We start from the raw sequence: 22691 nt of genomic DNA, 5'->3' as shown, positions 1-22691 counted from the left end.
CATAGAATAATGTATGTTTCTAGGGAAATCCCCTACACTTGGTAACTTGAATTTCACATTACTAATCTGAGGTATGGAGGATATGAGGATTTTAGCCTATATATATTTTTTTCTCTGTGCATCCAGCATTTATACAGGTATTTATTTACATACTAATTATTTTAGTAGAGTCCCAGATTTTAAGAGGATGAAGTTGGCAAAGAATGTTAGCTATTTTTGTCCTTATTCTATTATAAACTTAAATGTAATGAAAAAAATTGATGAAATCCAAATATCTAGTACAATTTGAGGCAATATTATTTGTATGTGTATGCCAGGTAACAGTTGTATTATGGAGTCTCTTTTTCATATGTGATCATTCTTAGCATTTATTTTGTAATGCTAAGTATCAGTTTTCTCAAACAGAAATTTTAACTTTTTAATCAACTCACTTTTAGTAAAAAATTATATTTTCTGTACCATTTTGCAAGAAAATTGCTGCCAGGGAACCAAACAGTAGCTCAGATCCATTGTTGTTCAGTTTTAGGACACTTGCCTTGCTATTTCATTGTAATTGGTGGGAATGAAGATATTAGAAATCATAGTATATAAAGAATGATTGTCAGGGCCATATAATCATTTTATTAGCTGTATTTTTATTTTCACCAGTCTTCAAAGATATCTAATGACTTTCATGTTTGATTTGCAATATTTTTTGAAAAATAAGAGAAACAGCTGAGAATATGTTTTATTTGCTCTGAACTTACAGTGCTGTTTAATATGTGAAGAGTTTATGTAAGAGAGTATTTTCTTTGTGTGATTTTGTTATTTAGAACTGAGATTAGAAAAAAGGAGACACACAAATATGAAATCTAAGTACCTTTTTAAGGATTGAACTACTTGAAAACATTCTTTGGAAATGTGATCTTAATAGTTGCTTTCTTTAACCATTTTTATTTTAGATAAAATGGTGGCTTATGGTAGTGATCCACTTGAACAGTGTTGAGATTTTGCCCCTATGGAAAAAAAGCTACCTGAAAACTTTTGTTCTTTAATACGTTCAGCAAGCATATATTTTACATATATTACTAGTATTAAAATGCATTTTCTAATTAAATGTCTAAATGTAAGAGAAGTTATGGTAAGTAAAAAGTTCTTAGAATTATTGAGAAAGAAAGTTGGATGAATGAGTTTTTTTCTTTTTGGCTGTGGCATCTTCCAGGCTTCTCTGGTTCTAGAAATAAAAGAATTTGCATTATAAGTGTTTCCGATGTATTGTATTCTAGAATTTTACTGGATAATGTATTTTTGAAGAACCCTTCAGATACTGATTATGTCTAAACATAGAGAATTCAGATATTTCCATTCTGTATTGTTTGCTTTATAGTAAAAGATAATAATAGTATTGTTACTTATGTAAGGATTTACGCTTGAGATGGACTTTCATAGGATAAACTTGATATATCTAATATTTTTGAAAAATGTAGAAAGTTTCTGAAGTAATATACTGCAGCCTGGTTTTGTTTGATTTTGTTTGATTTTTTTTTTTTTTTTTTTACATTTTATAGTGTAGGAAATGGTAATGGGGAAATCCCTACTCAAGAAATTTATCTATATGAGTCACCTGAAGTCTTCTTTCTAATAGTGTATAATGAAATGGTGTCACATTTGTAAGTTTGGACATTTAGTTTGTACTCACCAACATTTACCTACATTGCTGTTTTGATTTTCAATTTGTCATACTTTTTTTAGCTAACCAAGAATGACTACTTTTTGTAGATATCAAGTGTTAGTAGATTGCTCACTTGTTTGGCCTTAATGACTGACATATTTTTTCACAACTGTAAACCACAGATCAGGCACATAGATAACTGACTAATCCTGACCTGCAAATATTAGCCCACACAGTATAGATTATTTCACTGTTTGGGTTTTCTTAGTACTCTATGATAGGTTTCAAAATTTTCTCTTGTACCTGCCTATTTATCATATTGTCAAATACTCTGGAAGTAAAGGAAGGCACTGGAGCTTAATTCAACAATTCCCCCACTGAACTACATTAAGGGTAGGTCACTTTCACTATCTGCATCAATATTTTTTTTTAAATTAGGATCAAGTGAAATAATCTTTCAGTCATAGCTTATAACCTCAAGTGCAAAATATCATTGTAAATATTACTAGACAATATAGTTGGGATTTGTCCTGTTTTCTAAATAACTGATTTGTTTTGAGTTTTTTTCCTTTTCCTTTTATTATCTTTCAGAGTTGTACAAAGGAGTCTCAGTCAATAAATCAGTTTATAGTTTCAATACATTTGAACAATATCACTTCTTCTTTTTTTTTCTTCCCCATCTTTCCTAACCATACCCACTATTTAATGTCTAGCCTTTAGCTTATTTTTAAATGTGGGTAAGAGAGATGACAAAAGATTAATAATTTAATGAAAACCTAATATTCAAAGCTTAGAGCTGTAATGCATTGTTACATTTGCTTTTTTAACTACAAGTAGAAAATGTTTCCATCTGTATATATTATGGAATTATTCAAGCAAGCAAGTTAGCATATTCATCACCTCATTAACCTTCCTTCTTTTCTTTTCTTTTCAGTTCTTTTCTTTTTTGTTGGTCATAAGGTTTGAACTCTGGGCCTAGTGCTATCCCTGAGCTCTTCAGCTCAAGACCAGTGTTCTACCACTTGAGCCACAGCACCACTTCTGGTTTCCTGGTGATTAATTGGAGATGAGAGTCTCAGGGAGTTTCCTGCCCAGGCTGCCTTTGAACAACAATTCTCACATCTCAGCCTCCTGAGTAGCTAGGGTTACAGGCGTGAGCCACCAGTTCCCAGCTGTTCTTTTTTGTGTGGTAAAAATATTAAAAATCTGTTTCACTAATTTTGAAATATGCTATATACTAACAATGGTACACAATTGCCATTCAAAGATCACTAAAAAGCCTCTAACTAAAATTGTGTATGTACTCTTTTAAATATGCTGCTAATGTATTAACCCATGAAAAAAAAATTAAGATACTTCATGTTATTTAATTTTGTTTATTTTATCCTGTAGAAAAAGACATACTTTTTTAATGTCTTAAAAAAAACTCTGTTAGGGGCTGGGAAGGTGGCTCAGTGGTAGAGCACTTGCCTTGCATGCTCGAGGCCCTGGGTTCGATTCCTCAGCCCCACATAAGCAAAAAGAAAAAAGCCGGAAGTGGCGCTGTGGCTCAAGTGGTAGAGTGCTAGCCTTGAGCTGAAGAGCTGAGGGACAGCACCCAGGCCCAGAGTTCAGGCCCTACGACCGGAAAAAAAAAAAAAAAAAAAAAAATCTCTGTTATTCAGTTACCAGTCACTCTGATAAAATATCTGAGATAATCAGATAATTAAATAATAGAACTGGTTTCTTTTGGCCTAGAGTTTCACAGGGTTCACAGCATAATACATAATGGTGTAAGAGACCTCTTCACTTTATCACAGACAGGAAGCATGGAAGAAAAAAAAAATGGAAGAAAAGAGTAGGAGCCAAATTCCAGCATCTCCTTCAAGGATACATTCTAATTGCCCAGGGACATAAGGAGTCTTTCTTTCAACTATGTTCAGCCTTCTAAAATTTCCACCCCGTCCCTTTAGTAACACAGGCTCATAGACTTCAACACATAGGTCTTTGGGAGACATTCAAGACCCAGACTATAGAAATTTCAGAATAAATGTTCACATTTCACTACTTGATGTTGAAAGTATAATGTGCATTAGGATAGTTGGAGAAATACATTTGATGATCTTGTTACAGAAAAAACCCCTTTTAAAAGATATTCTGTTCAATTCCTCATTGCAATTGGTGAAAGAATTAACATAAACAACTTCTAAATGTTTACAAATGTACTCCTCCTTCCAGATCATTCTAAATCAGTTGTGGGACTACCTATATTGATATTTTTTGTATGGCCTATGAACGATGTTATAAATATCTACATGGCTTTTGGCAGGAAAAAAAAAAGGTTCTTCATCTCTGTACTCTGTATCTTCTTCTTTCCTTTTGTCGGTCCTGGGGCTTGAATTCTGGGCGGGGGTGCTGTCCCTCAGCTCTTCAGCTCAAGGCTAGCACTCTACCCCTTGAGCCACTTCTGGCTTTTTCTGCCTTTGTGGTGCCGAGGAATTGAACCCAGTGCCTCATGCCTGCAAAGCAAGCACAAGATATAGCTGGGCATTGATGACTCATGCTTGTAATCCTAGCTGCTCAAGAAGCTGAGATCTGAAGATCACAGTTTAAAGCAAGCCTAGGCAAGAAAGTCTGTGAGATTCATATGTCCAGTTACCACCAGAAAATGAGAAGTGGAGCTGTGGCTCAAAATGGTAGAGTGTTAGTCTTGAGCAGAAATGCTCAGGGAGAGTTCTCAAGCCCTGAGTTCAAGCCCCATGATTGCTAAAACAACAAAGATACTTTTAGCTGCCTTGTAGTATTTTAATTACATGTATATAAAGATAAGAGACATAAATAATGGTAACTGACTAAATTTTTATTTCTATGGTACTGATACTGATGTTTAAAGTCTGGACTTCACTCAAGGTGAACACATGCTCTTTTTAAAAAATAATTTAATTTTGGTTAGCTTACATTAGTTATACAGGGGTGATTTCATTTTTACATTTCCATACATGTTTACAATACATTCTCTCTTCCTGTGCCACTCTCCATTTCCCGTTTGCCTTTTCACAAAACAATTTCAACACATTTGTTTCAATATTCTGTTTTCATAGTTGTAAACAATCTCTTTGATCATATTTACCCTCTTCCATCCTTCTTGTTAGCATCAGTCCTTCCTTCCACACAGGAACACAGCCTGTTTCTTTTTCACCACTCTCGAAACTTCTTTGCTCAACAGCTTTCATTTAAGTTCTTTATGCTATTTTCATATATACTTGTGAGTATTTATAGAACATGTGCTATCATTACGATGTATTCCCGGCCCAAGATTTATTAGTCAGCAATAGCTTTTTCAATATTCTGTACTCCCTTTTTTCCTATTCTTTTTTCTTCTACCCAGTGCAGAGCCATGTCTGCATAAAGTAGCTAATCAATGCTATAAAAATTGCCTTAATAGATGTGGAAAAGGTAGCTATTTTAATGATTTTTCATTCATTCTCATTTTAATTCTTTTTTCAAGTGACCAAAGATAATTCTATAACTAATTCGTAGGATATCAAACAGAACTTAAAGTGATAGAGTTTAAAAAGGAGGTATGATAGAGAAATACTGAGATTTTTCTTTTGTATGATACAGTGGCAATATGCACAAAACTGCTAGTTCACCAACTTTAGTTAGTATACTGTGAGCTGATACCATTTCTAAGATATTAAAGTTTCAGTCTTTTTTAGAAGTATAAAGTATTTGAGGGGAGAACACAACGTATATACAGTATATATATATATATATATATATATATATATATCAGTATATATCGGTATATACAGTATTTTATATAGTATATATGCTATATACCATATGTGTAGTATATATAGTGTATAAGTACCACAAGGTAGTACTGTATATATAGTTTATATAGTAGTTAGAGTCTGTCTGGCATATGTTGTAGACAGATATACTATTTCCTGAAGTCGTATTGCTTGACCTCTATAGCCCTTTTGAAAATCTTAAACTATTCCTTAGAAGGATACTTTCCTCTTAGTTATTACTATAATCTCCTCACATCATTAAAAAGTTACATTTATGAGTCTATGTGTTAGTAATGATTCCATTGTGAACTAAACATATACTAAATCGAGGGAACAGATAAGTCTATTTAGTTATAAAAATTGTAAATAAGTAGTAAGTATTTAAACTCTGCCTAGCTGTTTCCCATATCTTGATTTTTTTTTTTATTTGCTTATTTTGTTTCTTTTTTTGTGATGGTGGGGCTTGAACTCAGGGCTGGGCACTGTACCTGAAGCTTCTTTGTGCTCAAGGCTAGTGCTCTACCACTAGAACCACAGTGTAACTTGCTGTTGTTGTTGTTTTGTCAGTGTGGGGATTGAACTCTGGGCCTGGGCACTGTCCCCCAGCTCTTCAGCTCATGGCTAGTGCTCTACCACTTGAGCCACAGTGCCTCTTTTGATTTTCTGGAGATAGAGTCTTATGGACATTCCTGCCTGGGCTGGCTTTGAACTTTGATCCACAGTTCTCAGCCTTCTGAGTAGCTAGGATTACAGGTGTAAGCCACCAATGCCCAGCTCACTTCCTGTCTTTGAGTTTTTAATTGGAGATAAGAGTTCCTAGAGGGACTTTTTCTAAGCCTGGGCTGGGCTCCAACTGCAATCCTCAGATCTAATCCTCCTGAGTAGCTAGGATTACAGACATGAGCTACTGCTTACAGATTCTATCTCTTATTATAGTGAAACAAATTCCAGATATTCCAGTTTATGGATTGTATTATGTATCTATAATAAAAGTCTTTAAAATTAAGACATTAATGTATAAATAGAACTCAGTAATTCTGTTAGCTTTGTTTCAGTTGCTGGAATTTTCCTTCTCTTTGGTTTTATTACTTATAAAGGATAATGCAGTGATAGTAAATACTTAGTCTACATAAAACTGTATTGAAGTTAAATATTCTTGCTAATTAAAGAAAATGCTAGTTGGATAGAGTTTTTGCTTTATATTAATAATTTTCATTATTTTATATAAACCTTCAATATTTGAGTGATTTAAATATTGAGATAAGATTTTATTTTAGAACACTTGATTATACTTTGGTTTGTAGGTCAGATAGAGATAATATTCCCTAGTTACATATTAATGATCATCTATCTATCTATCTATCTATCTATCTATCTATCTATCTATCTAATCATCTACTTTAATCCATCCATCCACTGTTATATTAATAAATGAATTCTGCTTAATTGTCAGTAATTTTCTTTGCACTAATATATGGCAGATTGCTATGTTAAATCTTAGTCTATAGGAAAGGAAGCTGATTTTTTTTGTTTTATTTTGTTTTTGTTTTTGTTGTTTTGGTTGGTCATGGGGCTTGAACTCTGGGCCTGGGCACTGTTCCTTAGCTCTTCAGCTCAAGGCTAGTGCTACCACTTGAGCCACAGCTCCACTTAAGGTTTTCTGCTGGTTTATTGGAGATAAGAGTCTCACAGACTTTCCTACCTGGGCTGGCTTTGAACAGCTATCCTCAGATCTTGGTCTCTTAGTAGCTAGGATTACAGGTTTGAGCCACCAGTGCCTGGCAGCTGGTGTGTTTTGAAGTCAAATGGTTTGCCTGTTTTCAGAGTGAGTTAGTGGTAGATGGTTAACAGACTTGATTTATCCATCCTTTAAAAAATAATTATTTTTCATTGTCATGAAAGCTTAAAAATGTACAAGTATTCTATATTGCTCATCTCTGGGTTTCTTTAAGAGTTCTAGCAGTTCTTCTAATGTTTTAAATTTTCCAAGTTATCTCTTGTGCTAACATTGCTACTGTCTGTTCTAGTTTCGTAAGAGTACTATAGTAGCTGAACTTACTCTCTTATAAAACTACATGTCACAGGGCCATTCTCTCTGAAAACTCTGGGGAAGAATCCTTTCCTGCCCCTCTACAGCTCCTGTTGGCTCCTTGCAGTCCTTGACATTCTTTGTCTTAGGTAGTATCACTATAATCTCTGTTTCTGTAGGCAGATAGTTTTGTTTGCAATGTCACGACAAAAAAACTATCAATGACTTGGCTATAATCACATAGATAACTATGGCTATAATCACATAGATAACATTTTACTCTTCCCTCAAAGAGTTAGGAGTAAAATGTTGGTTATTAGCATCTTGTGTAGACTCTTTACTTGGATATTTCTTGTGTGTGTGGTGTGGTGGTGGTGTGTGTATGTGTGTTTATTTATTTGGTCGGGGGGCTTGAACTCTGGGCCTGGACACTGTTCCTCAACTCTTCAGCTCAAGGCTAGTTCTCTACCAGGGATATTTCTTTTTAATAAGCATCTTTTGATGCCAGTATCAGACATTGAGATGAAAGAAAGATGCTAACATACTTAGGACTTTAGGGTTCCTTTATTCAATCTTGTTGCCATTTTACAGCAGAGAAGTGACATATTTGAAGACTTTAAGTAACTTGTAAAAATCCATGTGTAGGTGATGACATTTCTGGGTATGTCCTGAGTGTTGGGAATTGAATTCTCCAAATGACAATAACTAGAGGATACTGATCAAAATCAATAACGAGCTTGAAATAAATACCAAAAGAAGCTGAAATAATGTACAGGCAAAGGAAAAGAAAAACTAAGTTGTAGTGTTCTCTTGCCATTGAAAGCAAATGAAGAAAAATAGACTCAAAGTTTCAGAGAAACAAGCAGCTTTGCTTTATGACTAGAAAGTCTGACAGTGGGACTCTCAAGCATTGTTGTGGAGGATTTCAAGAGAAATAGAATGAACTCATTCTCCTTATTCAAACAATAAAATGAAAAACTATCCCTGTGATAGTTTGGTTTTTCCTGGAAATTTCAATGTTTTTTTTTTCTTTTTTCTTTTCCTTTTTCCATTTCCTGGAATTCATTTAGATAAATATTATTTTATATGATCAGAGGCATAGAGGCATTTCTTCTTTTTCACCTTTGTGTTCCTCCCCTAATAGTACCCTCCTTTGGTCTCACAGTGAGTGAATGCTCAGAGTCCTGTATAATTTATCATGTCCTGGTGTATTTTATATATAGCTTCTATGAGAGAAAACATGTATAGTTGGGAAACTTTTTTTTTCAAATACGTTTGCTTGCATACTTTTTTTTTTCAAATACGTTTGCTTGCATACTTTTTTGTTTTTTGGGGGTCCGGTCATGGGGCCTGAACTCTAGGCATGGGCGCTGTCCCTCAGCTCTTCAGCTCAAGGCTAGCGCTCTACCACTAGAGCCACAGTGCCACTTCCGGCTTTTTTTTTTTTTGTTTTTTGTTTTGCTTATGTGGTGCTGAGGAATTGAACCCAGGGCCTCATGCATGCAAGGCAAGCGCTCTATCACTGAGCCACCTTCCCAGCCCCTTGCATACTTTTTTTTTTAAATTCCTGTCTCAGTCTACATTACTGTTTCCTCCTCTGAATGCAACTTTAAATAAATAAATAAATAAATAAATAGATATTTATTTGTGCAACACGGAGAGATCCTGCCCATCTTCAGTAACAATTGCTGAAATCCTTGAACTCATAGTTCTTTAGTGTTTGATTTTTATGTTTTCCTTATTAAGCAGAACATGTTGTAACTGGAGACTTTCAAATCTCTGACCTTCAGATTACAGCCTTCCCTAGTTCCTCATTGTGGATTAAGGTTGTGTGTTTCTAGTAGAATCCTTGATGCTTTCCAAGGGATAATATTTTCAGAAGCTGAATGGACCCAGAGTTTTCTAGGTTCTAACATGGCTTAGACTACTTGATAGATTTTCTACCTATTAATGAATATTAAGTGTTAAAGAAGCTAAATACTTCTGGTTCTGTTGTTCTTATAATGACTTTTCTTACCATTTACTGGTTACTCTGATAGTATACTGCCTAATTTATGCTGCCTGTATTTCATACATCTATACACTCTTTTCTACAAACTATATATAGAGCTATATCTATCTATCTATCTATCTATCTATCTATCTATCTATCTATCTATCTATCTATCTATCTATCTATCCAGTCTTCTCTTTTCACAAGTGCAAAGGTCATAAGTTTTGGGTTTATTTTTGTTTTGATTTAATTTCTTTTCTCCCATAGACTTTTTCTAAGCTATCTAAAAGCAAAATAATGCCCTAAGTAATCCCTATTTTTAGTGTTTGTACAAGTAGTTTCCTTTGCCTTGGAAAAAGAATAGTTGCAATCAGTCTATCAACCAGCTTCTTCATATTGCAAACAATCAAAAATTCTTCATGCTAACCAAATTTAAAAGTTTTAAGGTGGCCACATCGGAGATTTCACTTTTACTGTTTGTTCAGCATAACTTTCTCCTCTGTTTTATTATAAAATAAGAAAGAAGTGGATATACTAAGTATGGGTCAATTGCCTGCCTGCCTGCCTGCCTGCCTGCCTGCCTGCCTGCCTGCCTGCCTGCCTGCCTGACTTCCTTCCTTCCTTCCTTCCTTCCTTCCTTCCTTCCTTCCTTCCTTCCTTCCTTCCTTCCTTCCTTCCTTCCTTCCTGCCTTCCTGCCTTCCTGCCTTCCTGCCTTCCTGCCTTCCGTCCTTCCGTCCTTCCGTCCTTCCTTCCCCAGGACTTGAATTCAGGTGATAGCTGCTGCTTTTCCTTAATGGCTAGCACTCTACCACCTGAGCCATGCCTCCAAACCCAGGGTCAATTTCTAAACTTTCTAGCTAATATTTTCCAGAGAAAAGTTCAGAGTATTTTCATACTGTTTAATCCTACGTTGTAGGGAGCTAGCATTAAATTTCTCTTCAGGAACTAATTAGGGGTTCTGCAGACTTCCAGTGAATGATTATGAAACATACGAGCATTAATTTTTGTATGTATTAATGTATTTACCTCAGCCATGCAACTTATTAGCCATGAGATTTTTGTAGTAATTGCATAACTTTGCTGAAATTTCCCATCTCCTAAAATGGGACTAGTAACACTGCTTAATAGTGCTATTGTAAAGATGAAACTAAACCATCTGATACAACAAATGGAATGGGCACAATGTAAGTTCTCATAAATGGTATAAGTATTTCTTTAGATTCATTAATACTAGCATTATGCAATTTTTTCTCACGCTATCACTTTGTTTCTCATATGAAACAATTAACTTGTCAGGAAAAGTAGTAGTAACAGTTTCTTCATAGATGAGTTTCAAGAGTGATTAGTCCAATATCTTATAGCTACTTTTGAGCAAGGTTTTCTGATATCCAGACGATAGGGATTTGCTTTTTCCATACTTCATTGAAACTTTTAACTTCCTCATTCTCTAATCTTCTTCTAAGTAGAAGAGGCTGAGGAAGCTGATGCTTTAGTGAAGTTCTTGACACTTTTAAGCCTGAAAATAAACAGATACTTAATTAACAAATATTTCAAAAGCTTGGGAAAATAGTTTAAAATGCCAAACATAAAACTGGATTTTTTTGTTATGTCTTTAGTGGTCATATTTTTTAATGGTCATGTTTTATTTACCTGGTGATAAACTAGAAACATGTAAAAAATCATTTCCAAAGAAGAAAAATTTCAATAGTCATTTTTCTGCTGTGATTACTGGACTACTGTAACTTCAGTATTTAGTTACTAGCAAATTCTGCATTGAATTGAAGGTTTGTTTTTTTTTTTAAATTCTAAGTAGTTATCACTACTTAGTTTGTGGTGGAATTAATTTGATTAATATGTGACAACACAACGGACACTTAAGGAATTACAATACCATAGCACAATGCTAGTCTCTTTCTTTTTTTAATTTTAATTTTTTATTGTGAACATACTGTACAGAGGGGTTACAATTACATGGTCAAGATAATGAGTACATTTCTTATCAAGCATTGCAGCCTCTTCCTTTGTTTACCCTTCACATCCCCTCCCAGCCTCCTCCCGCCCCCCACCCAATCCTCCCCCCACCTCCCACCAAAGGTGGCTCAGTGGTAGAGCGCTTGCCTTGCATGCATGAGGCCCTGGGTTTGATTCCTCAGCACCACATAAGCAAAAAGAAAAAAGCCGGAAGTGGCGCTGTGGCTCAAGTGGTAGAGTTCTAGCCTTGAGCTGAAGAGCTGAGGGACAGTGCCCAGGCCCAGAGTTCAGGCCCCACGACCAGACCCTCCCCCCCCCCCAAAAAAAAAGAATCTATCTCTTTCTTTAAGCTTACTGAAGGAAAATATTTCCAGTAATTGTTAACACTTGCAGAAAATCTTGTGAAAAAATATAAGAAAAGTACTTCATTTTCCTATCATACCTGGGTGTGTAGAAAAGAAATACTGGCCCCGTTACATCCATCCAGTATAGTACATGTTTAACGTATCTACCTCCGTCACTTCCTTCAGTGTAATGGACTTGGGCAGGTGTTCTTAATAAAAAAAATAATAAAAGCCTTCTATTTTAAATAAGGATGCTATTCTCCAAGCTTTGAAGCTTACACATACTCTCTAACTTATCCCAGCTTTTGCTCATCTGGTCTTTAAATGGCTCCTTTCATGTGGTTGGCCCACGAGCCGTGCGTACTGCCATTCAATCACGCCACTGTACATCGCCATCATAAGGGCGGTTTGCATGATTTGCATTTCCTGTGCTGTTTGAGCTTCAATGAGCTCTAAGCACCACGTATGAAGAAACCACTGCCAAATAATGCAATGATTTTAGTCAAACCAGATGAGCCTCTGCTGGAGTCAGGCTACCAAGTCAGTTGGGGGTGGGGAGGTGTTGTCAGGATATCCTGTTAGAAAGGGATTCCTCAAGATGTCCACACATGCAAGATGTGAATTCCTGAACAAATCTGGCCATGCCACATAACGAGGTTACTTCTGGGAAGATAAGGCTAAGAGACTGAGATAAATAACCGTGTATCTGTTGTTCTCAGAAAACTCAGTCTTTCAGATTTTAATATTAGGTCATGTTGCTAATGTAATTATTGATTATGACAATAATAGATTTTAATGGCATTAATTTCCTAACCATACATGGTGAAATTTAGCCAGAATTAAACTAAATACATTAATTACTTGTTCCCTTGTCCTGTAAAAAGAAAGCTTGTATTTTATTAAAAATAATCAATAAATGATGTTGGACAGTTATTACAGAAATGGCATCTTAGTGGGCCAATGATCAGCTACTAAAGTGGGGAAGAAAAAAAATCATGTACCAGATACTAGTCTTCATGAAAAACATAGACAGATGGGGAGACAGACCTATATGATGCCACAAATAGATGAATATCTTGTAAAGATTTCAAACAAATGTTGAAAGCCAGTGAAGTTGTAAAAGTTGGTTTAAAAGTATATCTTATGCTTATAAACATAGTGTATTTATTCTGCTCACCTGAAACCAAACCCCTAAATTGTTATTAAAATATTTTATCAATATTAAACAAATGAAATATACACTGAACCTGTACCTAAGCACAGAAATATTAAAATGAATCTCACTAATAACAGTGTCTAATTTTTCATAGACTTCATAGACTGAAGTATGGTGTTTTAATGTCTACAAGAGAAACATAAGTGGAAATACTGGTAACTGTTGACAGACAATAGTTTCAACAATTTTCTATTCTTATATACAGACAATTGAAGGATCGTCTTTCTCTTTTCCCAAGAAGTAAATTCTTCATAAAAGTGTACCTGACAAATATGCTATGGATGCTGCCTTTTGGTTAATAATTAAATGCCAGCTTAATTGACTATGCTACTGAATAATCAGTGCCTATCATGTATGCACTATGGCCTTTCTAAGGTGCTCTAAAGATGAAGTCTTCAAGCCATTATTCTTTTTTTTTTTCTATTGTAAACGTGATGTACCGAGTATAGAGGGATTACAGTTACATAAGTGAGGTAATGAGTACATATTTTTTGAATAGTGTCTCCTCTCCCCAGTTTTGCTTTTCTCCCAATTTTCCCCTCTCAACCTACCACCCCCCCCAATTGTCTAGTGAATATTACTGATGCATTTGTTTCCCCTTTCTTTGTTCCACCATTCTACCCTCCCCCAAACAGATAAACTTATATAAAGACAAAAGGTACAGAAAACAGTAATAACAACCAAAGAGAAAAAAATAAAATAATAAAAAACGCCTATTTCTATTGCTTTGAGTTCATTTGATATGATCATATGCACATAGTGATTGAGCCTTTGTGATCCTCTCTTAAGAACATCCTCCTTTGATCTCACTGTGTGAATATCTAGAGTCCTGTATAATTTATCATGTTCAAATGCATTTTTTGTCTTTTACCATCCAGTGTGTTTACTTGTAAATTTATAGGCACATTCTAGTTAGTACAAATGAGGGAAACTATGTAACCTATGTTTCTGTGGGCCTTGCTTACTTTGCTTAATGTAAGCTTTTCCAAGTCTTTCCATTTCCTTAACAATGAACATCATTCTGATGGAAGCATATAATTTCATTGTGTATATACATCACAGGTTCTTGATCTATTCATCAGCTGAGGGCTATCGGATTGATTTTATATCTTAGCTATGGTAAGCAGTGCTTCAATGAACATGGTTTTGTTGATAGCTCTAGTGTGACCTTGTTTGTGGTCTGTTGGATAAATGCCCAGGAGTGGAATTGCTGGGTCATAGTGAAGCTCTTTTGAGGGAGCCTTCATACTGCTTTCCAAAGTGGTTGAACAAGTTTACATTTCCACCATCAGTGTAGTAGAATTCCTTTTTGACCACATCCATGCCAGCATCTGTTATTGTTACTTTTCTTGATAATGGTCACAGGGTGAGATGAAATCTCAATGTCATTTTGATTTGCATTTCTTTTATGGCCAGAGAGGTTGAACATTTCTTCATGTCTCTTGTCCATTCTTTCTTCTTCTGAGAAGTCTCTCTTTAAGTCCAGCTCATTTATTTATTGGGTTGTTGTTTCTTTGAGTCTTTATTTTTGTGGGGGTTAATTTTTGGAGTTCTATGTATATTTTAGATATGAGGCCCTTGTATGATACATAGTTTGTAAGAATCTTCTCGCATTTTGTGGGCTTCCTATTTATCTTGCCAGCTATGTCCTTTGCCATGCAAAAACTTTTCAGTTTGATGCAATCCTATATATACAGTCTTTCCAGCCACAGGTCCTTATTGAGGGAATTATGTAAGTACTTATATTAAAGGAAGAGATAGATCATGTATGTAGATATAAAAGTATGTCTTATTAATCTGCCATAGGTGTTTTTTTTTTTTTGTTGTTGTAAGTGCCATGTAGTCACTTAAGCCTGAGAACATATTTTTAATGTGATGTGTATTGGAATGTTAAAGGCCAGTCTTCCTTTTTATTATCTTTTATACTTGGCTTGCTAATTTTTGCTTTTAACTCAAATGTAACTTTAATATATGAACCTTTTCTTATACTTCGGGGTTGTTTTTAGATTATCTGCCATGGGAATTTGGTGTCTGGGAATACTTTTTTTCAAAGTTTAAATGAGAAAATATTGGCTTTCCACAGCTCTTTCAAGTGTGTACCTTAGTATGTTCAGTGTTGGCAATATTGAAGTGCAGCATTTTAAGTAAGGTTATAGCTATTATATCAATTATTAAAACTATTATTCCATTTTAGGTAAAAACATCATACTTATTTGAATGTTGAATAATATTGTAGCAACTTTTCTTTGAACATTCTTTTTGGTTACTTAGTTCCTAAGAAACTATTTTTTAATCTAAAAATAAATTGTATTTTTAGATGCTTAATCCCATGGGAGAAGTTGCCTTTAATTTATTAAACAACTCTGTAATGCACTTTGTGCATAGATCATGAAAAGCACTGGCACACATTTTTCTGACCTCACAACATCAGCTGTACTCCTGTTGCAATCCCAGCAAATGTGTTTATAAAGATTCCAGCAGCAATAGTCTTGTGACTAAATAAGAAACAGAAGCTAAAGCTAAGAGCCAAACAGATACCTATCAGTTTCCTTGAGTTTAATCTGATTAAAACATGGCTCTCAAAACCATTAAATACAATGTCATGTCAGAAAGGCAGCATATGATAAATATAGTTCATGACAGGAAATCATTATTAAATCAGCATTACTAGAGAATCTGTTATGGAAATTTCCCTGTAACTTAGTTAAGATTCCCCCATTTTCTACCTCTACTACATCACTATACTTTTCTGTTTTAATATCAAATATGCCATTTTCTGTTGAATAAGAGGTGTTTTCCTACTTTTAAATATCATATGTCCGTATCATTACCACTAATCAAACGAGCTGTACATACGTTAGCTTTTTACTTCAACTAGGACAACCGATAGGCAGAGTAAAAATGAATTCATACTGGACTCAAATATATCAAACCTAAAGGTAGCCCCTACCTGTCTTTTAACAAAGACATGATACTGTTTGTTATTGTTGTTGTTGTTTTGTTTTCAGTGTGAAGATTTCAACTTGTTTAAGCCTCTAGCTAATTTATAACTGTCTGAATTTTAATATGCTAATTATTTGGTCTGAAACCAGGAGAATTTCACATCTAACTTCCTAAACAACATATTTACTCTGTTCTTTGAATAAATAGAGGTACACAATTAACTAGCAAAGCCCATTTATTTGTAGCCAAACTCATACTACTTTAATTTTTTCTTTAATTTTATAACAGTTAAAATCATTTATTTTTAAAAAGAAATATTTTTATAAGGCAGGAAGATTATTTGGCTGACTTACATTAATGAAACATTTTGGCACATGTGAAAGATTTCATCGAGCTATTACAACCACCTCCAAAAATCTTGGTTTCCATTTAAAATGTCACCAATGTGGAAAAAATACCATCAATCAAAGTGCATATCTTCTAACTGAAAAGAAAAAAATAGAAATGAAAAAAAAAATGAGAAAGAAACAGTGGATTCTAGCGGACTTTTGGCTTCCCATAAGGAATTCTAAGTCTGTGGTCATTTGTCTCTGGCCTTAAGATTTTCTTTTGTTTGTTTGTTTTTTCTTTGCTCTACTCCATTTTTTTTTATCATCCTAAGAATAAATCCACTGAGCAAGTATTCTCAACTTTGTGCTCCTCTGGGTCAGACAATGGGAATACTTCAGTTCTGTGAATAAGGAGTAAAAGAAATTATTTCTGTGAAGAACAGTAGTAGGAAAATAACTTTACAATAAAGTGCAGAATTGCATATGCCATTGTTCTTCTTTGTCTCTGCAATTATGCTTAATGATTTAGTGGAAACAAAGATCACCTTTCATCTGGAGCTTTAATAGTAAGCCCTTCATAGGCATTCAACCAAGGAAGAAACCTGCGTTCAAGTAACCAAAATAGCACTTGGGCTTTTATCAATTAAAACGTAGGCTTCCCCCCCCCCCCCCAAAGAAACAAATGTAAAAAATGACTTGGTTATCACCTAACTGTGCTCTCTGAATCCTGTAGGTGATTCCTGTCTAGTGGATTTTAGGCCTTTCTCCAGCTCTCTATATCAGCATTGCTTCCCATTGTCCCACTTCCAATTCACGACATTGTTCAGATCCTGAACTAGTCCTCAGATGTTCAGAATAGTGGGATGGGTCATGTTTCTGATGTCACCTACTTCTACTAACACTGGGCTTAGTTACTGTGGTAAAAGGTACCTATGCCAAATTAGAAAAACAGTGACAAAATGAAAGTATTTTGAGGCTTTGTGCTGGTATCCATATAATTCTAAAATAAAATCACATGCATATTTTATTACCATTCATCCCATCCTATCCTATCCTATCCTATCCTATCCTATCCTGTCCTGTCCTGTCCTGTCCTGTCCTGTCCTGTCCTGTCCTGCCTTGGCCTCTTCTTTCCCATCCCATCTTAATAACTTCTCATCAATAGATTATAGGATCCTCCAGAGATCCCTGTAATGCTATATTCCTACACCATTCTATATACTTGTGTCAGTTAGCATTCTGTCATTGTGATCATTATAAGGAAGAAAGGTTCATTTTTTAGTATAATTTTAAAGATTTTGGTTCATGGTCATTTGGCATATTGTTTCTGGGCCTGTGGTGAGGCAGTACATCCTGAATGGGAACCTGTTGCAGAGGAGGCTGTTTACCTCATAGTGCTCAGGATGAAGGGGTTAGGGTAAGGAGAAGTGTGTAGAAGGAATGAGTGAGGTCAAGGACATACTCCCAGTGACCTAAGTTCCTTATACTAGGTCCCGCCTATTAAAGGTTCTAATTCTAATAGCACCACATGTTGGCAGCCAAGCATTTGTTTAATACATGGGTCTTTGGGTAATACTTATGCAGACTACAGCAGCACCTGAGTAAAGTGTCAGTGAATTTCCAAAACAGTTGGGTGAGGAAAAGCTAATAAAAAATAATCAATTAAATGTGTGGAAATGTATCAAGAGAGATGAAATTTTTTTTGGGGGGGGGGGGGTCTGGTCATGGGGCCTGAACTCTGGGCCTGGGTGCTGTCCCTCAGCTCTTCAGCTCAAGGCTAGAGCTCTACCACTTGAGCCACAACGCCACTTCCGGCTTTTTTTCTTTTTTGCTTATGTGGTGCTGAGGAATCGAACCAGGGCCTCATGCATGCAAGGCAAGAGCTGTACCACTGAGCCACCTTTCAAGCCCCAAGAGAGATGAAATATTTTGTGCTAAGTTAGGCCACTTTTAAGTGGCAGGTAGAATGAAACCTGTTTTCTAGTGGTACTCAACAAAAGAGAAATTTGAAAATGAGAAGATTGTTTTACTGAGAAGTTACGTAAGTAGTCTTGCTACCAAAGTGCCCTCAATATAGGAGGCTTTTATTTTAGCTCAGGGGCATTTGCTGGTTGAGGATAATCTGAAAGACTAACTATATTTAAGTTTCCCTATTTTTCTAATTTGCATACTCAAAATGCCAGCTTTGATGACTTAAATAATCAAGGAATCTTTATGGGGAGATAATGAGTTCCTCTGACTCTCCTTCCCTTTAACCAGGCAGCCAGAAGTTACCAATTAAGGAAAAGGGAGAGATGTGAATGGAATACTAACCTCTCAGTATGATGCAAGTTAACATTGAAAATGCAACAAGCCTAGATCCTGCTTCTTCTTATTGTTGATTCTTTTCTTCTGATAGTAATTCACTTGTCTCTACTGTCCAGTCCTTCTTTCTTTATCTAAATTTCTCTGAAGCACATCTTAGAATTTTAGAGCCTTTTCTAGATTCTATTGTAATCAGATCATATTCCTACAAAGATGAACAGATATCTTACAGATGTTACAAACTTGCAGCTCAGCAGTATGCTGGGCCTGAAATTGAAATATGTGCGGAAAGCCACTCCTTGTCAAGGTGTAGGAGAGAACCTTTGATTCGAGGGCATCTGAAATACAGAACAAGGATTTGGCTACATATTACACATCAAATGGCAATAATTGCTGACATAGAACACTGGCCAATGTGCTACCTGCATGTCAATGGTGGTGGAAAGATAGGTGATAGGAATCAAAATAGCAGCATAGTGGTTAGACAGAAATCAGTGTTAGTGGTGATAAATAATGCTTATAAAATGCTTTACAAATTCCTTATCTACATTATTATATTTTATCTTCATAACAACTTACATTAATAGTAGGCACAAAGAATTTTCTTTTATAGTTCAGGCTCAAAATGTGATGATTTCTCAAAATTTCCCTAGGAAATTGTAGTCAAGATTTGAACTAAATACTTCTATTGTAGGAAATAGCTTTGTTTCTCAAAGAGGATGCATTCATATTTATCCATTTTTACATTCAATCATGAAATTAAAAGGTAAACATATTGGATGAAACAGTGGTAACAAAACAACTCTTGTTCCTTATCTTTTGGAGTTTGTCTTCATTTTTCTTAGGATTGGGCTGATTTTTATTAGTAGTTAACAACCACATGTAACTATTGAACAATTGAAATGTGGTTGGTTGGAATTGATGTACTTTATAATTATAAAATACAGATGGAAATTTTTAAAAAGTAGCACAAATAAGTAATGTAAAATACATCATGATCTTTACATGGATTATATACTGATAATATTTAGAATATCCACTGAGTTGAGATGGAGGGAAGCATCTGTAAAAATCAAGGACAGGATGCTGGAATAGAGAGAGAATTGTGGAGATCCATGGAAAGTCTCACTTAAATATTCAAATAGGGACAGATCAGCCTATGAGTTCTAAGAATTCCTCAAGGGTAGAGGAGTCATCTGAGAAGGAATATTGTCTATATTCTACCAAAAAACTTAGACATAGTTACCATTTCCCACCAGCCAGCCTGAACACACCATGAGATTTTATCAGGGCTGTGGTTTTACTTGGGAAAGGGTTGGCACAAATGTTGGTAGGTAGAGTTACTTGACGGAGAAGGGACTAAGAGTCCAGTGATTTGCTTTGCTATTTTCCAGGGTCTACTCTCACTTCATTGCCTAATGGACTTTCCCAGTGCTATTCCTTATGTGTATTCAAAGACAGCAGAAGAAAGGGAATATACAAAGAAATGTGATGCAGTCTGTGCCATGTTATCACGTGAAGAGTAAGGAGTGAATATTCTTCAAATCTGGGTATATGTTTGTGTGTTAATACTCTACTAGCAGATAGTATCAGTTAGAATCAAGCTACCCTCTCTCTCTTTCTGTATATATAATATATATTGCTTTGAAATAATTTTATACGTTTCTCTTTTTCTATATAACTAACTTTTTAAAGTAGCGATGAATTGGTTAAGTTGAATTTCTTGCCTTTCTCCAGACAGTAATTTTTCAACTTTATATTTAATTGAGAGGAATGTTAAACATTTCAATTATTTAAATGTTAACAAAATTATCTTAATTTAAGCTACTCCAGTAGCTTAAATTATTTAAAGTGATATTTAACATGTTTTTAAATTATCTGAATATATTTCCGTTTTAATAATAGAAATCTTTTTTGTTTTCTGTGGTCTCAACTGGTTTTCTTATCAGAAAATAATGCAAAAATATCTGTCTTTTATTTCTTAAGGTTTTATATCATTTTTAATTTTACAGTATGCATATGAAAATGTTTTGAAAACTCTTCCATAAAAATATAACTACATTATTTCAAATCACGATGCCATTTTAAATTCATTATCATTCTCTTTCAGAATATCTACCACAATGAAATTTCCTTTTGGCTTTGTTTTGGCCAAGCTAGGTTGTTGAATTCAGAGTCTTAGAGCCTCATGCTTACAGCCTGTTTTTATTTTAGTTATATTCTTCGACAGGGTCTCATGTTTTTACCCAGGCTGGTTTCAGACTAAAGATCATTTACCTACTACGTGGCTCGTATTATAAGCACTGGTCATCATGCCACAGTGTTTGTTGGTTGAAATGGCATCTCACTAACTCTTTTCATAGCCTCAAGCTTCAATCCTCTCCATTTCTGCTTCCTAAGTAGTAGAGAATGAAGCCAATGAAGCTACTATCTGTCATCACATGTTTGTGTTTAGGAAATTGAAAACTCTCTGTATTTATAAACTGGCTCATCTTTAATGGGCATGTTTTATATATCATTTTGGGCTTCTACTTTATTAATATTAGTCTTGAAACATGGTGCCATCTTTAATATAGTGAATTCTGTTCATGTGTTTTTTAGTGAAAGAGTATTGTTTCGGACATCTTGATCTATAACTTAAAGGAAACATTGTGTTAAGACAGAATTTTACCCAAATATTGAGAATATTACAAATTGTTTCTTTGCCTGCCTATCAGCATCCACAAAGTAACTGATTTACCCCTTAAAATTATTTCAGGTTTTCTTCATAATTAATATGCAAAGATTTGTATTTGCTCTAATCTGAGTTTGGACAGCATTGTTTAGATACCAGTAGCATAATGAAAATTAATTTTTTTTGTAAATGATGGAAAGTCATTTATTATTGTCATCAAGATGCAAGTTATAAAACATCAGAAACAAAAGGCAACATTTCAGACTCCTAACAGTAGATAATGAAAAGGTTTAGAGAGGAATACAGCTAGGAATTCAGAGTTAAAAGCATCTGCCTTTGAAGAGGCAGTAATGTTTCACTCAGCTTTGAAGATGGATAGAACTTAAATGGACATGAATGACCAGCCAGATAATAATTATAAAATAAAATAAATAAAAATAATGATAATAGTTTCTGAGTTTGAACTCAGACTTGTACTTGCTAGCCAGGTGCTCCACCAACTTGACCCACACATGCAGTTTTTTTTTTTTTTTTTGCTTTCGTTATTTTTCATATGGGAGGGTATCATATTTCTTTCTTTTTTCTTTATTTCCTTTGTTCTCCCTTCTCTTCCCTCCCCTTCCCTTTTCCCTTCCCTTCCTTTCCCTCCCCTTTTCCCTTCTGTCCCCTCCCCTCCCCTCCCTTCCCCTCCCCTTCCCTTCCCTTCCCTTCCCTTCCCTTTTTCCCTTCCCTTCCCTTTTTCCCTTCCCTTCCCTTTTTCCCTTCCCTTCCCTTTTTCCCTTCCTTTTCCCTTCCTTTCCCTGCTTTTCCCTGCCTTTCCCTTCCCTTCCTCTCCATTCTTTCCCCTTCCCTTTTCCCTTCCCTTCCCTTCCTTTTTCCCTTCCTTTCCCTTTTCCCTTCCCTTTTCTCTTCCCTCTGTTCTTTCCTTTACTCTGTCCTGTTGTTTTCTTTCCTTTCCTATTGTTTTGACTTGAGACAAGTCTCAGACCACCCAGCTTGTTGGGTGAAGTGGAGTTTTACAATTTTTTTTTTGCCTGGGCAAAAAACAAATGGAATTACAAGTGTATGTCACCCACATCTGGTTCATAATAATAGCTTTTATTTACATAATATTTACTACTTGCCTTCCAATGTTCTAATATATCTGTATATATCAACAATTTCAACAATTTCACTCTTGAAATAAGTAATAGTATGAGTGTTACCTTCATTATCCACCCCAAAGTCTTCTTGATAGGTGCTCTGGCAGTAATTGATGTGATGATACAACTTTAAATATAATTTGGTAGGTGAAATTAAGGAAGATTGAAATCATGCAAGCAATTGAAAAGGAGTCAGAAACATTTATATATTATCAATGGATATGAAGTGGTTCAGTGTTCTAGAAAAATAATATGGTAGAAGTACATTGCATTAAAGATTTCAGTAATCACACTCTTCATATCAGTTCTAAATCAATG

The 22691-nt window shown here is 35.1% G+C and overlaps 1 protein-coding gene across 7 annotated transcripts in view; it reads left to right on the top strand.

The window, feature by feature from the left end:
- Window positions 1-22691, top strand: part of Gtdc1 (glycosyltransferase like domain containing 1) — a 355236-nt gene that overhangs the window by 117622 nt on the left and 214923 nt on the right. Inside the window, exon 2 of one of the 7 annotated variants that reach the window (XM_042683445.1) lies at window positions 19952-20079. The exons of the other annotated variants lie outside the window; for them this stretch is intronic. Coding sequence (XP_042539379.1) covers window positions 19976-20079 — 104 coding nt within the window. The 5' untranslated portion in view covers window positions 19952-19975. The remainder of the gene's footprint in view (window positions 1-19951; window positions 20080-22691) is intronic. 7 annotated transcript variants of the gene reach the window in all.

This window comes from Dipodomys spectabilis, unplaced genomic scaffold (assembly GCF_019054845.1).
Source record: "Dipodomys spectabilis isolate Male_0828 unplaced genomic scaffold, ASM1905484v1 ptg000081l, whole genome shotgun sequence".
In the NCBI taxonomy this organism is placed as follows: domain Eukaryota; kingdom Metazoa; phylum Chordata; class Mammalia; order Rodentia; family Heteromyidae; genus Dipodomys; species Dipodomys spectabilis.
This window is presented reverse-complemented; position numbering and strand designations above follow the sequence as displayed.